This window comes from Bombina bombina, chromosome 1, assembly GCF_027579735.1.
Source record: "Bombina bombina isolate aBomBom1 chromosome 1, aBomBom1.pri, whole genome shotgun sequence".
NCBI classification, from domain to species: domain Eukaryota; kingdom Metazoa; phylum Chordata; class Amphibia; order Anura; family Bombinatoridae; genus Bombina; species Bombina bombina.
The window spans coordinates 603,226,945-603,242,820 of NC_069499.1; the positions used below are offsets into that span (position 1 = coordinate 603,226,945).

At 38.8% G+C, this 15,876-nt stretch overlaps 1 protein-coding gene across 1 annotated transcript; it reads left to right on the forward strand.

Moving 5' to 3' along the window:
- Positions 1–821: 821 nt before the first annotated feature.
- PRPS1 (phosphoribosyl pyrophosphate synthetase 1) lies at positions 822–13,063 on the forward strand. The gene is made up of 7 exons (XM_053698942.1): positions 822–1,027; positions 5,632–5,815; positions 7,939–8,037; positions 8,348–8,472; positions 8,860–9,033; positions 9,367–9,526; positions 12,559–13,063. The coding sequence occupies exons 1-7, from the start codon at positions 906–908 to the stop codon at positions 12,649–12,651; spliced, it is 957 nt and encodes a 318-aa protein (XP_053554917.1). The 5' UTR covers positions 822–905; the 3' UTR covers positions 12,652–13,063.
- Positions 13,064–15,876: the final 2,813 nt, after the last annotated feature.

Genomic DNA, 15,876 nt, shown 5'->3' on the forward strand with positions numbered 1-15,876 from the left:
CAAATCCAGGAAGCACAGAAGGCTTCACGACAGCCATTGGCTATGACGTTCTATTCCGTCATAACGGCTCTAAAGCCCAGTGTAATTATGACGGAATAGAACGGCATTAAAAGGTTAATTATCTGCGCAGGCTTTATTTATTCTGTGTTTCTTACCACAGAATAAATATGTCTAATAAGCAAATGCAGTCATCAAACTGATAGGTTTAGCTAGACTTTTTGCTAAATCAGGGCAGGCTTATTACACAAAAAAGTATTTCTATTCGCAGTTGTGTACTGTTATTCCCCTTTAAAACATATCTAAAATAAACAATTGCTCTTTCCTATGTAGATTATTCTCATACCTCTACGTTTATTATTTTTTTTTAACATTAGCATACATTAGTCTAGAGTCGACTCTCCCAATGGCTATTTTGTCATGAATAATTTGCCCTTTATTTGCGAACATATTTTATTAAAACCTAAATAAGGCATTTCGGTTTTTTACTATTTAAAAACATGATAATAAAGGAGATCTATTTTTTCTTATAGAAAATATTACCCTGTTCTTAGCAGAATAATAATTAACAGATAAAGATGTGTAAAACTGAGAACCAATACAAACAAGGTCAACGACCCAAGCGCACAATTAGTACAGAACTACAACATATGTATGTTCAGAGGCCTTATAGCTGTCTGAAATAAACATGGAGAATTGAGCATTCACCCACAGCTATGGCGGCTGCGACGCTCAGTAAATCTAAATATAGTTGCTGACTGAGAGAGCAGCAGTCTCCACCTCATTGGCTGAACCAACGTGAAAGGTGGAGTCTTACGATCCCGCGCCCAACGCACTTGCTTCTGCACTCTACCCGGTTACTGACGCAGCTCCACAGAGTTCGGCACCTACATACAGAAACATTCACTATGCCGAACATAAAGATCTTTAGCGGGAGTTCGCACCAGGATTTGTCCCAGAAGATTGCGGACCGTCTGGGGCTAGAGTTAGGCCGGGTGGTAACAAAGAAGTTTAGTAACCAAGAGACTTGGTGAGTATAAGATATCTAATAACGATCTGCTACGACTTTCGCAGCACTAATAATTGTTTTGGGGTGAGGCGCAGGTGTTAACTTACAACAGTTAACGATGTATTTCAATGATCTACCGGGCGATAGGGCTGACGGGAAATGTAGTGTGTAATGTGTTTCTAAGAGCTATGTGTAAGGATATAAAACGACATGTCCTTACGCGCACTTCAAGGCCTCTTCTATGTACCATAGAACAGGCACCACGTGGGGAAAGTGATGTACCAAATCACATGGGGAGGTGTACCATTTAAAGGGACATTAAAAACGTTGAGATGGCAATATAAAATGAACACACACACGCGTATATATATATATATATATATATATATATATATATATAATAAATTCTTAGTGTGAGCTTTTCAGTTCCTGTTACAAATAGAAGTGCAGAAAACTTATATTTCACACAGCCATTGGCTGCACACTCTAGTGACCTATTTATAACTATCCCTAATTGGCCACAGCAGAGAAGGTAACCTAAATTACAACATGGCAGCTCCCATTGGTTTATAGAAACGTTACTTATTTTTTCAATAATGGACATCACAGCCAAAATCGGAATCCATGTGGATGCATTGCAGCTTTGCATAGAAGCATTTTTGTAATATACATTTATTAGCAACATTGCTTCTAGCAAAAGCTATAGCAGTTTCAAATGTGTATTTATGCACCAGCATCTTAAACACAACACATGCTCAGAGAGCCTAATGTGTTTGTATCAGCTGGTAATGATTAATTGCTAACATGATACAAGCCCCACTGGTGCTCTAAGCAGCTGCAGTATATAAAATGTTGGTGCACTGATATCTGGATATGCTTCACATGCAGAGAACATTTAACACTAAAACAGTGTTAACTTTTATTGGAAGCTTTTTTTTTTTTTTTTTGCCAATGCATGTAAATTGCAAATATGTTTCTATTTAAAGATGTAATTCATCTATGTGCATTTTCAATTTTGACTGGAATATCCCTTTAAGAAGCTAATGACATTTAAAAAAAAAAAAAAATACATCTACATGTTCAAAGACTAACCAGGTCTTTGCATCACTCTATCTAGTGTTTAATGTCCCTTTAAAGACATTGTGATATTCTTTACCATGCATTATATTTTACTTTAGCAATCAAGAGCCTAGTACTTCAATTCTATATTTTATTGTAGAGTTCTTGTTCACTTCAGACTTTAAAGGGACAGTGTACCCTTATTTTGCCTAACTTGTTTACAATCATCCATTTTATCTACTGGAGTGTTAATTTTTACAAATTGCTCCTTTTTATTTATTTTGGCATTCAAAATAGCTGATTTTCGTTTGGTGTGCAAACCTTCTGAAAGTTTCTATACTTAAAGGGACACTAAACCCACATTTTTTTTTCATGATTCAGATGGAGCATGCAATTTTAAGCAACTTTCTAATTTACTCCCATCATATTTTCTTCATTCTCTTGGTATCTATTTTAAAAGCAGGAATTTTTAAAAGCCGGTCCATTTTTGGTTGAGAACCTGGGTTATGCTTGCTTATTGGTGGGTAAATGTAAGCCTCCAGTAAGCAAGCGCTATCCATGGTGCTGAACCTAAAATGGTCTGGCTGCTAAGATTTACATTCCTGCTTTTAAAATAAAGATAGCAAGAGAACGAAGAAACACTGATAATAGGAGTAAATTAGAAAGTTGATAAAAATTTCATGCTCTATCTGAATCATGGGAGAAAATGTGTTTAGTGTCCCTTTAAGTATAGGTTAAAACCTGTGCAAGAGATAAGCAATACAATTTCAATTGTTCAAAGCATTGGTCTTTTGTTTACAGAGATAATATAAAGAAGCTTCAGTGTGTACAGAAAGTGATAAACTTAGGAAATCCGATTTCCCTGCAAGCTCAACCAATTTTGTTGGGTTTTGATTTCAAATACATAAATAAAGCCAAATGATCTATTTCTCATACATTTTTATGCTCCACAACTGGCATAAAGTAATTGGAAACAAGACCATTTTACATTATATTGTCCCTTTAGGATGACTTTTCTAAAGTATTCTTAAAAGGAACTATGATTCAGTGCCAGGGTAAATGCATGTTTCTTAAAAGTAGCTAGATTTAAAAATGGAGAACCAGGCCCTTAAAAATGTTGGATTTGGCTGTGTACTGAAACCTACTTGGATGCTTCAGTGCTTATTTCTTATGCTGCTAAGCAATTCACTCCCATTTTTAAAGCTGCTTTTTAGCTGTTTGTACAAGCTATATTAAAGGGCCAGGAAAACAAACAGACTCGCTCAGTAGAGCCAGGAGTGGCGTTCTGTAAGTCATTTTCGTAGGCAAATTTATCTGTAATCCTTTTTAGGTAGAAATCTGGCACTAAGTTTGATTATGACATCATTTTGTGGGTTTACTGGCCCTTTAAACTTAATGTAACTCACTCCCAGAGCGGGAGTGAGCTAAAGTCAGTTTAATGTGACAAGACAGCGTGCCCAAAAAGCGCTTATGGGGAAAAAAAGATTCACTCAGTAGAACCAGGAGTGGAGTACAGGAAAATTGCATTTTGGAATAAAATATCTCTGCAATTCTTTGATTTATAAAGTTGGTGCTAAGCTAATGTTATACAATTATGCACTATGTGCAGAATTATATAACATTATTTTGTAGGTTTACTGGCCCTTTTAAAATTATTGTAAATTTTAATGTATTACTGCCCAGTATCTAAAAATAATCTTTAAAAACATGGGCACGTTCATTAAAATTGAGACGCTTAATTTTTAAAATATTTACTGTTGAATGCTGGTAAATATACCGCTGTTCCTCCGCCCGCATTTCCTACTTTCGTTACCAGATCAATTAAGAAATTTATAATCACTTTTTAAAAAAACAATTTTGGTGCATTTGTTTAGATGTAGGTATTTTTCCAGCAGACCTAGGCCTTGTATTTTTGCATGCTGTCATTTTCTGTAACTGACAAAAGCTACCATGTAAAAAATAGATTTATTTTTTTCCCTTGCTAAGAACATGAACAGTTATTTGCTATATATGCAGGAAAAGAGTAATAACATATCTAACCGTATAAATATTGGTCACATTTTAAACTAAACTAATTTCTTTAATGTATGCATGGGCCATACCCGTCAAAACTGTTTTGTTTTTTTTGTTTGTTTTTTAAATATAATTTAAACCCTTAAAGGGACACTGAACCCACATTTTTTCTTTTGTGATTCAGATAGAGCATGACATTTTAAGCAACTTTCTAATTTACTCCTATTATCAAATTTTCTTTATTCCCTTGGTATCTTTATTTGAAATGCAAGAATGTAAGTTTAGATGCTGGCCCATTTTTGGTGAACAACCTAGGTTGTCCTTGCTGATTGGTGGATAAATTCATACACCAACCAAAAACTGCTGTCCAGAGTTCTGAACCAAGGAAAAAAAGCTTACATGCCTTTTTCATATAAAGATAGCAAGAGAACGAAGAAACATTGATAATAGAAGTAAATTAGAAAGTTGCTTAAAATTGCATCCTCTATCAGAATCACAAAAGAAAATAATTGGGTTCAGTGTCCCTTTTCATTGCTGATCCATTTCCACTTCTGTGCTAAGCTGTTTTGGAGTTTATAGACGCTAAACACTTAGGGGGCGATTTATCAAAGGCTTTGCAAAGCCTTTCGACCCCACTATGGCTGCAGGTTCTCACAAAAGAACCTGCACACCGTATTTAACCAGCATTGGTCATCAGACCGCTGCTTCCCTAATCTTTCGTCACCCCTAAATTGGCGAAATTTAATCTCTGCGGTCTAGTCCGACCAGGGAGATTGACAGCTCCTGCCCGCGCGTGATTGGCTGAGCAGTAGGCGGGATTGCATGCAAGTGCAAAATAGCGCTTGTGTGCAATGCTGAATTCCGCCAGAGGCGAGCTGCGGCGGACATGGACACGTATGTGTGCCCCTTTCCGCCTCAGCTTGATTAATTGCCCTCTTACTCTAGGTAACTGGTGTTCAACCCTTCCCAACAGGCTGCTTTCAGGATTACCTTGGGTGAGAGCAGGTAAAATAACCATGTTTACTAAACATCTAATTATTTTGCCAATTCATATATCCTCAAAATGTGGCCTGTTAGGGAGGCCTGAGGACAGGTTTGAAAACCAGTGCTCTAGAGAGGCCATTTTCAGTGAGAAACCCACAAACGATATACTTCTTTTTTTTTTTTTTTTTTTATTGTATTCTCTATCTTAATCATGAGAAAAATGTTTCATGTATTTATAGGCGTTCCATGCCATCCTAACAGCACTGGGCTTTAATGCCCTTAGGACTGCATAGAATGGCCTATCTGTTTTTTGTGTCCTGCAGTCTGCCCCTTTTTATTCATTTTGAAATTGGACTGGGGGTGCGTGCGTGCCTAGCATTGTACGCAGTCCCCCATGATCCGATCCCGGCCTTTGAAATCACAGGTTAACATTTTTCAAGCAAATGTTTGTTGGATTTTCCCCTTTGCATTTTAATTTTTTTTTTTTTGTCACCCTGTGATCTGGAGTGGGTGAAGACTGTCTATGTAGCTACTTCCAGTGGTGTGTAACATGTTCTCTTTATCTACAGTGTGGAGATCGGGGAGAGCGTGCGTGGAGAGGATGTTTATATCGTTCAAAGCGGTTGTGGGGAAATCAATGACAATTTAATGGAACTTCTCATCATGATAAACGCCTGCAAGATAGCATCAGCATGTCGTGTCACCGCTGTAATACCATGTTTTCCATATGCACGCCAGGACAAGAAAGATAAGGTGATGAATGTTTTCCAAGTGGGGCACTATGGTGGCAAATGAGTCAACACCATTACTATCAAACTTAATTTGTAAGAGATCATCATGGTGTTAGATTTGTTGAGCCTAACTTTAGTCAGTGTTTAAAGTCTAGTCCTTTAGGCCCCACAATTATGACAGAATTTCCGGATATCTGTTTAAGTTGCAAGGCATTATCCTTAAAATCAAGCCTATCAAAAAGGTAGCACCAGCAATGGTTATCTTAAAACATTTTATTTAGGACAAGAGAAAAAAACACGACGGTTCGGGACTCGGCCCTTAATCTTAACCCTTTGAGTGCTAAGCTGAATTCTATATTCTGTTTTTTACTATTTTCCCCCCAGATCCCCAAGACTAGGCGATGCCCCCTTTCCCTATACTTTGTATGGACAATTTTAAATAAAGTTGCGCAGTGAAGTTATTGCGCGTGACGTTACCGCGCGTAACGGGAGGCCCCGGCGATGCCTGTCACTATGCAGGCCCGATCGCCGGGGTAGGAGCTGGTGGGGGCCCCCAGATTGGAAAAAAGTAGTTGAGTGCTAATGACGGTTCGGAGCCGTCATTGGCACTCAAGGGGTTAAAGGGACAATCAACCCAAAATTTATCCTAAGTCATTCCTATAAAGTAGCAAACGCTTATTGCTAACTATAGCTCAATTTTGTAACCTATTTCGTTTACAAGTAATAGTACTTTTTGCGCCTCTGTGGGTTTAAAATGTCCTCCTGCCCCCTCCCCTATTCTGTCATCAGTATAGTCATTAAACGTGTGATCGCAGTTACTTTTCGATCGTACACATTCCTTTGGGGGTTTTTTGCGCAATGTGCCGATGTTATGGACAGTGATGGTTGCTTGGATAGCATCTCATAATGAATATCCCGACAGCTTTTCAAGACTAATAATCACACTATCCTTCTATCTTGATTTAGAAACTAGGCAAAAGCTTTGAAATGAGTAGGGTTGCTGACTTGTTAGTTTCCTCTCTGTGCCTCCTCCCCTGAAACGATGCATTCCTCTATCATACAACAGAAGCTACTTCTTGCTGCCGCGTCTCCCACCACAGGCAGGCCTAGAAGACTTACAGCTGTACCCAAATATCACTATATATGTGCAGAGCGTCTAACTCGACAGTTCGTGCCTTGGTAACAACAAGAAATGATTCAGCTGTGTGTTGATCTTACAGATGCACAAGTTGCTCACACAACCATAAACCAAGGGCATAGCAGAGCTGTTTATGGGATACAGCTGGGGCGTCATTGTGGTGTTTTGTTTTTCCTCTTTTTTTTTTTTTTTTTTTTAATTCATGTGGTGGAAATCTATTTTTAAGTTAAAGGGGCAGTCTACTCCAAATGTTTGTTTAAAAAGATAGATAATCCCCTTATTGCTCATTTCCCCCAGTTTTGCACAGCCAACATGGTTATATTAATATACTTTTAACCTCTGATTACCCTGTATGTAAACCTCTTGACAGCCCCCTTATCACATGACTATCTATTGACTTGCATTTTAGCCAATTAGTGCAGTGTTAGTCACAACTCCACGGGGGAGAGCACAATGTCATCTATATGGCCCACATAGGTTAGCAGTCTCTTGTTATGAAAAAATAATAAAAAAGCATGTGATAAGAGGCTGTCTGTAGTTGCTTACAATCAGGCAGTAATTTAGAGGTTTAAATGTTATAAAATATATTTATTTAACAATGTAAGTTGTGCAAAGCTAGGCAGTGTGTAGTAAAGGTGTAATCTCTCTTATTAAACAACAATTTTGTTTGAGGCTGAGACGCAAGTCAAAATTAAAATTTCATGATTCAGATAGAGCTAGCAGGTTTACAATTTTTCCAGTTTACTTCAATTATATAATTTTCCAGTCTTTTGATATGCACACTTCCTGAAGCAACAGCTCTTAATGGGTATATGTATACTAGTCTCTGACTGATGGCTGTCACATGATACAGGGTACCGGATTTTTTTTTTTTTGAAATTCAGAGCAAGTTATTGCATTATTTTTTTTTTTATTTTTACTTATGCAATTGTATTTTTAATGGTCTCTTAGAATTATTAGTATTTTACTGATCCTTATACCACTATATCTGTCATTTTCTCCCACAGTCTCGAGCACCTATCTCCGCTAAGTTGGTTGCTAATATGTTATCTGTGTCTGGAGCTGATCACATTATCACTATGGACCTGCATGCATCCCAAATCCAAGTGAGTGCTGCTAAATGTAATGCCTTTAGTTTAAACGGAGTGCTCATAATTGGTAAAAAAAAAACAAAACAACAAATAATTTTAGTGTATAGAACTAGGGGAGTTGTCCATATTCAGGTTTCCAGCCCATAACAGTTGTTTTACAAGGTGTGAGATGTTATTGAGGAGCCTTCCTTATGAACATTTTGTTATTTATTTGTAAATAGTGACAAATTCCATAGCATTTGTTGTAATGAACATCCAGTTTAGGTCATTCAAGTGAGAGAATTGTTTTGATTGCAACAACTAATGTATGCTTGTCTGCTATTAGGGATTCTTTGATATACCTGTGGACAACTTGTATGCAGAACCAGCTGTCCTGAAGTGGATTAAAGAAAATATTGCAGAGTGGAAGACTTGTACAATTGTATCACCTGATGCAGGAGGGGCTAAGAGGTGAGAATGAGATCTAGATATAAAGAACATCACTTTATGGGGTTGATTTATGAAGCAGCGCATGCTGCTTCTGACCCACTCCGCTTCAGTTCCACCTGAAGCGGAAGTTAAGAAGCAGCAGTTCTATGACCGCTGCTCCTTAACTCATCCGCCATCAGCCGATTGAATACGATTGGGTTGACACCCTGAATCTGCAGGGGGCGGTATTGCACCAGCAGTTCACAAGAACTGCTGTTGCAATGATAAATGCCGACAGCGTATGCTGTCGGAATTTATCGATGTGCGGCGGACATGATACGCTACATTGTCATGTCCGTCCGCACAATAATAAATTTACCCCTATGTCTTGTCCCCTTTAATTCACTTTTTTCCCCTCCTTTATTGCAGAGTGACCTCAATCGCTGACCGCCTTAATGTTGATTTTGCTTTGATCCACAAGGAGAGAAAAAAAGCAAATGAAGTAGACCGAATGGTGCTAGTTGGAGATGTTAAGGACAAAGTGGCCATTCTTGTGGATGATATGGCCGATACCTGTGGAACCATCTGTCATGCTGCAGATAAGTGAGTCACAAGAAGCTGTGATGCTGTCTTACCTGTAGAGTGGAACAGCCATACCGTGTAGGCAGTAATAGAGCCTGTAGCCTTTCCCTAGCCTGTAGAATGACTGAAGGGAGATAATGTTTTATCTGTGGGGTGATGTGCAAGCAAATCTATGAAAGTAGCCCACCCAACAGGATGGCAGTGATAGTTCGGTTAAGTAGTCTTCTTTCATAAGGGTATGATGAGGGCAAACAGGAGCGCTATAAGGGATGTGTACTTGACAGGGCAATACAGATAAAACCTATAGGCATGACATTATTTGAGTATGTGTTTAACTGTCTGAATTTTACCTAGACTCCTCTCTGCCGGTGCCACAAAGGTCTACGCTATCCTCACGCATGGTATATTCTCTGGACCAGCCATTTCTAGAATAAATAATGCCTGTTTTGAAGCAGTTGTTGTAACAAACACTATCCCCCAGGAAGAAAAGATTCGACACTGTTCTAAGATTCAGGTATGTTTCTGGCTATTGCTAAATATGTGGTACTAGAAGCAGTAAAAAGGGTCAAATTTAGGACCAAGAGTGTTTGACTCTCACATTTTACAAACTTCTGTTGCCAGCCACTGTGGCTCTAATAAGTTGCTCAACGTATAGGAGTGACGCAGCATGGTATGGACAAACGCTTCCTTGGGCTCCTTTGTTTTTCCCCAACTGGAGATTTCCTCTGGGGATGAGAAACCTAGATTTTGAGGGTAGATAAGAGCGATAGGCCCAGCAAGTCTCCCCTGTGTTTCCTAAAAGTATAAACTTATCTAGTTTGTCATTACCACCTCTTGCGGAAGTTTATTGCATAAATCAATCACCCTTTGTGTAAAGAAGTGCTTCAGCAAATTACTCCTGAATATATATATACTACCTTTCAGCTTGAGATCTTGGCTCCTTGTTCTTGAATTTTTCTTATGTAAAATACTCAGCCTCTGCTTTGCTAAGCCCTTTAATATACTTGAAAGTTGCTATCATTGAGCCTCTCCTGGTACATATTTTATTTTTTACACCATGTACCATTGTAGTAGCCCTTTTACGGGGTATAAGCAAATGCCTGTTGCTTTGTATTGGAATGCAGGGATAATGTTGACAGGTTGTTGGTTTAAAGGGACATTAAACCCAAAAATGTTCTACTATTCAGATAGAGGATACAATTTAAAAATTTTCCAATTTGCTTCTGTTATCAAATGTATTTAATTCTCATGTTCTTTGTTGAAGAGATAACTAGGTAGTGTGCACATGTCTGAAGCACTATATTACAGCAAAGTGCTGCCATCTATTGCTCTTGCTAATGTATAGCGATGTTTCAAAACTGCTGCCATGTAGTACTGCAGACACGTGCACACTCCTGAACTTGCCTTCCTGTTTTTCAATAAAGGATAACAAGTAAACTGGAAAGTTGTTTAAAATTGCATGTTCTTTCTAGATAATGAAAGAAAAGTTTATAGGAAACATTTATTTAAGTACTGTACATATAATTCTTTTGTGATGATCTGCATGTTTCATGCTATTCCATAATTAAATTGAAAGACAACTTGATATGTTGGATGAACAGTCAGAAAATTAAAGGGACATAATACTCATATGCTAAATCACTTGAAAGTGATGCAGAATAACTGTAAAAAGCTGACAGGAAAAAATCACCTGAGTAGATGGCTATATAGATATTTTACCTCACAATTTCCTCAGTAGAAAAAAGAGAGAAATGAACAGCAGCCCACCAGCAGTGCTGAGGTCATGAACTGTTTGTGTGATCTCATGAGATTTCCCTTGCAAGTCCTGGACAGGCATATTGATTTGCTGCTTAGTCCTTTACAATGGGGTGTGAATATATCGTTCTTTTTTACATAGAGATGTTCGGGTGATATTTTCTAGTCGGCTTTTTACAGCTATGCTGCATCATTTCATGTGCTTCAATATTTAGGTGTCCCTTTAATTGTAATAGTTATCGCACATCTGCTGGGGAGGGGGTTGTCCCAAACAAACTGCCCCTCAAATTTCAGTTAATTGTCTGATCTAGTAAGAATAGAATCTAGTCTGAATATATTTGAAAAGACAGTTTTTCAGACTTAAATACAGCCTTTACTCAAGCCTTAAAGGGATACTAAACCCACATTTTTTTTTCCCTTTTATGATTCAGATAGAGCATTCACTACCAATAAGCCAGTGCTCTATCCTGGGTTCTGAACCTAAAATTGGCCAGCTCCTAAACTTTTTAAATTCTTGCTTCTTGAATAAAGATAGCAAGACAACGAAGAATAATTAATAGGAGTAATTTAGAAAGTTGCTTAAAATCGTATTGGGTTTAGCATCTCTTTAATGGTCTTTAGTGAGTTGGCCCATGCAAACCAATAAAGGCTGGATTTTATTTTTCTTACTAGCTTTGTGGGGAATGACTGTCCCTTTTTGTGCCTGACAGCCTTTTTTGTCGTGTTTATTTTATTATAACTTTTTTTCTTTATCGGATCCACCTTGCTTTTAGGCCAGTTAGGGATAGATATGCCGCAGAGTTGGGCTTGTGACGTCTGCCATGTCTAGTTCCAATTCTCAGGATTGAAACTCATAATTTTCTGCCTTTAAAATAAGTGAATAAACTTATTTAAAGTCAGAAACAGATGACTATGGATGCAGTTATACACACTAAATTTATGAAAGGTAGATAAATTAAAAATATTTTAGAGCATAAATCTAAATGTGCTGCTTTCTTCCCCCGAAGACTCTTGCGCCCTCCCTCCCCGGCACTTGCAATTACAAAAGTTCCTGGAGCCTTGCACTCAATAGTGCAGATGTGTGGAGTGCTTTTAACACAATACTTGTACAAACCAAATGTATTAAATTGAATGAGCGTTGCAGATATGCCTCCTATAAACCTGCTTGATAGGATATGCCATGTGTCACGTGACTGCTGTTCCCGTTTGTAACGTACGTTACTATATGGCAACATACATAGAAGCATCGAGCGCTGGATCAGAAGTCTTTTTGACAGCACTCCTCTTGAGAATACTTGGTGGTAATGTGCGCAGGCTGCATAGACATCAGAGTCTAATTTGGATTGACAGCAGAAGTTAATTAGCAGCAGGTTTTTAATGTCCCTTTAACGTGCAAATCGTCAAATCAAATTCCATAGCACAACTGGTTAAAAATTTTAAGAAACGGGCAGGAAATACCTTTTCCTTGGACAGGAAAAGTTTAATTTTGTAGTCTCCATAGCAACATGGTGCTTATCATTTGTAGAGCCCTGAAGCAATGTGAGCTTCATACAGATATGAATACAAATGAAGCTCTCCATTACCATTTTGTCCATCTCACAAGTTACTCCAGTGCTAGAAATGTTTTGGTTTTTTTTTTTTTGCCTGTGAGTATCTGCAGACAAACTTTCTAGTTAATTCTCTAAGTCAAGCTTGAATCTTCTTTCAGTTCCACATTTTTTACTCTTCATTCTCCCTTTGTTTTGTTTCTCATACAAATACTTGGTCTCATTTCCTGGGTTTCTCTTGTAGGTCATCGATATCTCCATGATTTTGGCAGAATCCATTCGCCGAACACACAACGGAGAATCTGTATCTTACCTTTTCAGCCATGTCCCCTTATAGTATCCAATGAGAAGACGCCTGCTGCCTACACCTGCTCCCTCATGAAAACCTACTTAAGCCAAGCTTGAAGGGGGAGTGCTGTTCCTTTCATCACACCCATGTGCAGATCTGCTACGCATCCAGCTCTTGCCCCAGGGTGGGTGTATTTATTTACTGGATTGCCACAGGTCCATACTGAAGCTGAGCCGTGAGGGAGAGGGGTACAGAGCATCCGTCCACTGTTTTATTTTGTTTGCATTTTATGAACTATTAGGAAAACTGTCCTCCTGATTGAGGCGTTGAGTGCGAGTTGAGTCGAAAATAACTGAAGTGGTGAGGAGAGAGTCTGTGGAGAAGATGATTGTGTTTGTATTGTGTAAAAAAAAAAATTTTTTTTTTTTTAAAATAAAGTTGCTTCTCAAAGGCTATAAAATGGTGTCCTGCCTATTGTATGTAAAATGCTTCTCATGGTGGCAGTTCTTTTAAAATAGTGACTGGAAGCACACTTTCAGCTTTTGATCTACATTCATTTTTTTTTTTATTACTGTAGTTAGGTATTGTGTGTGTACAATCGGACAACTGTATCTGTATAATAAGCCAGTGATTCATAGCTTTTGCGATCTTGACGGTCATGCAGGTTCTTGCAGTGCATGTCTACATCAGTGGAGAGCAGTTTACACATGAAGCTGTATGGAGCCAAGTTTGTTAAAAGAGTGATGTGGTGCACCATAGTGCATTGTATTAACTTTTTTTTATGGGGTGTTAATGGATATTGGACTCTGCTTTCCCTACTAATAATGACAAGTTTTATTTTGAATTTTAAAAGACAGGCTAATGTAGAAATGACAAGCTCTTTGTAATCTTTGCTGAAAGTCCCCTTTGCGGGGGTTAAACTGTCATTTTTGGAAGAAGCAACTTCAGCTATTGAACTAGTAAGCAGACTAAGCAGCATGTTTAAGAGTATGTTATCCACCAATCTGAATTCAAGAATTTCATCGTGAAAACAATTCTATCTTTTTAAAGACACAATGAGTCCACAGATCATCTTCATTACTTATGGGATATTCACCTCCTGGTCAGCAGGAGGAGGCAAAGAGCACCACAGCAGAGCTGTTAAATAGATCCTTCCTTCCCTCCCACCCCAGTCATTCTCTTTGCCTACGTTAGTGATAGGAAGAGGTAAAGTGAGGTGTTAGATTAGATTCTTCAATCAAGAGCTTATTATTTTTAAAGTAGTGCAAGATTGTGCTGCTTTGTTCTAGGGTGTAGCCGTAGTCCAGATCAGTTTTTTCAGTAGAGCTCTTGGTGGCTTTAGAGCAATGGGAACTGGTGGGACATAATTCTCTCTGCGCCTCCCATACATTTATGCTGCCCTTATCCAGATGGCCTAAGCAATTCTAACTCAGGCCTTATCATTTTCCACAGGTCTATAGGAGGGAGAGGACTTCTTAAACCTGTTGGGCTCTCCTGCTGTCGGGCAGCATTAAGGTAAGTGCAGACTTTTTATTCTGGGGAGTAAAGACTCAGAGGAAAGTGGGCGCTTTAATTTTACCTTTATTACATATAAGGCAAATGGAGACTTTGACATGGGACATCAGGCTCTCTGTGTATGGAGGGTGTTTTTTATGGCAGCTTATGTAAAGGCACTGGGGCTGGGAGTAAAGCTTTGTCACTATCTGTTCATTTTTATTAAAAGTAAAGCCGGTTGGGCTTTGTATATGTTAATGCCCACGCTGGGCGGGGCTAGCTTTTTCGCGCACAGACTTCCTTAGAGGATTAAGCTGCACAGTTTCAACTAGTCTGGCATCCAGAGACGTTCCGGTTTAGCTGTGGGGGAACTCTGCTCTCAGACTACCAAGGTCAGTTGACGATTAAACATCGCTCTAGAACCCCATGGTTTTTCAGGCTGAACAAGCAAGCAGTTGTTAGCGCTCTAGAGACCTTATCTTCTGCACTGCTGGGACATGGCAGTGAGACCGGTCAGCAGGTAGGCGCCGGCGTAGAGCTGTCTGACTGTTGTGAAAAAACGTTTTTATCTAAAAGACACGTGTGGTTTTTTTTTTTTAATTTAAAGCAGGAAAATAATTTGCATTTAAAGGCACAGTATCCTGTTAGACATTCAGGCTTTATAAGTGTTCTGTTTAAAATTTGACTTCATTTTGCAACACATTTTTCCCTGCAGTAAAAAAGTGGTTTTAAAATTTAAAGGGCCAGTAACAATTTTTTGTAATGCATTTTTTTTGTTTTTGATTATTACATTAGTTTCTGTTCTCTAATATGTATTTATAAGCTGTTCAAAATGTTACTTGCGCCATGTGTTTGGATGCCAATGTGGAACCACCAGTTCCTTTTTGTCCCTCATGTATTGAGAGGGCTTTAAGCTATAGAGAATTTTTATAAACAAAAGTTTTCAAAAGCAATGCTTCTCAGGAGTCTGAGATTCAGAGTATGCCGCAGCTTTCTCCCCAAGCGTCCGAATCTTTTAACACCCACACAAGCAGTGCCCTGTACTTCTACTCGAGCACCTGCTGGAGTTACCTTAAAAGACATAGCTGCATTTATGTCTTCCACAATTTCTGATGCATGGTCTGCTTTTCCTATGCTACAAGGCAAGCTTAAGAGGAAAGACAACCATGTGGTCAGTGAGGTTTCTGAGGCTATGGTGGCAATCTCGGATGTACCCTCCCAGGGAACTGAGATGGCGGGTATAGAGGTTCTATCGGAAGGCGAAATTTCAGACTGAGTTCCTTACCTTTTGACTGATTCAGAGGTTGTCTTTTTCAGATTTAAACTAGAACACCTCCGCCTGTTACTCAGGGAAGTTTTGGTTACTTTAGACTGTTTCCACAGTAGTGGTCGTTCCTGCAAAATAGAGTAAATTGGACAGATATTTCGAAGTTCCTTCTTACTCTGATGTTTTTCCGGTGCCTTAGCGAGCTTCGGAGATTGTTTCTAAGGAATGTGAGAGAACAGGTATTCCCTTCTCTCCTATTTTCAAAAAGATGTTTCCTATAGCTGATGCTGTCAAGGAAGCTTGGCAAACGGTTCCTAAGGTAGAAGGGGCTATTTCCACCTTGGCCAAGCAAACTACTATTCCTATTGAGGATAGTTGTGCTTTTAAAGACCCCCATGGACAAGAAGTTGGAGGGTCTACTTAAGATTTATGTTCACCAAGGTCTGCTATTGCAGCCGGCTGCGTGCATTGCTGCTGTCACTAGTTGGTTTGATGCTCTGTCCGAGTCTCTT

What these genes read in the sequence shown, in the direction of transcription:
- PRPS1 (XM_053698942.1), top strand. Translation starts at nt 906, where the DNA reads ATGCCGAACATAAAGATCTTTAGCGGGAGTTCGCACCAGGATTTGTCC. An exon ending in GCCAGGACAAGAAAGATAAG is followed by an intron (nt 5,816 to 7,938) that starts GTGATGAATGTT and finishes TTTCTCCCACAG; the next exon opens with TCTCGAGCACCTATCTCCGC. An exon ending in GATGCAGGAGGGGCTAAGAG is followed by an intron (nt 8,473 to 8,859) that starts GTGAGAATGAGA and finishes CCTTTATTGCAG; the next exon opens with AGTGACCTCAATCGCTGACC.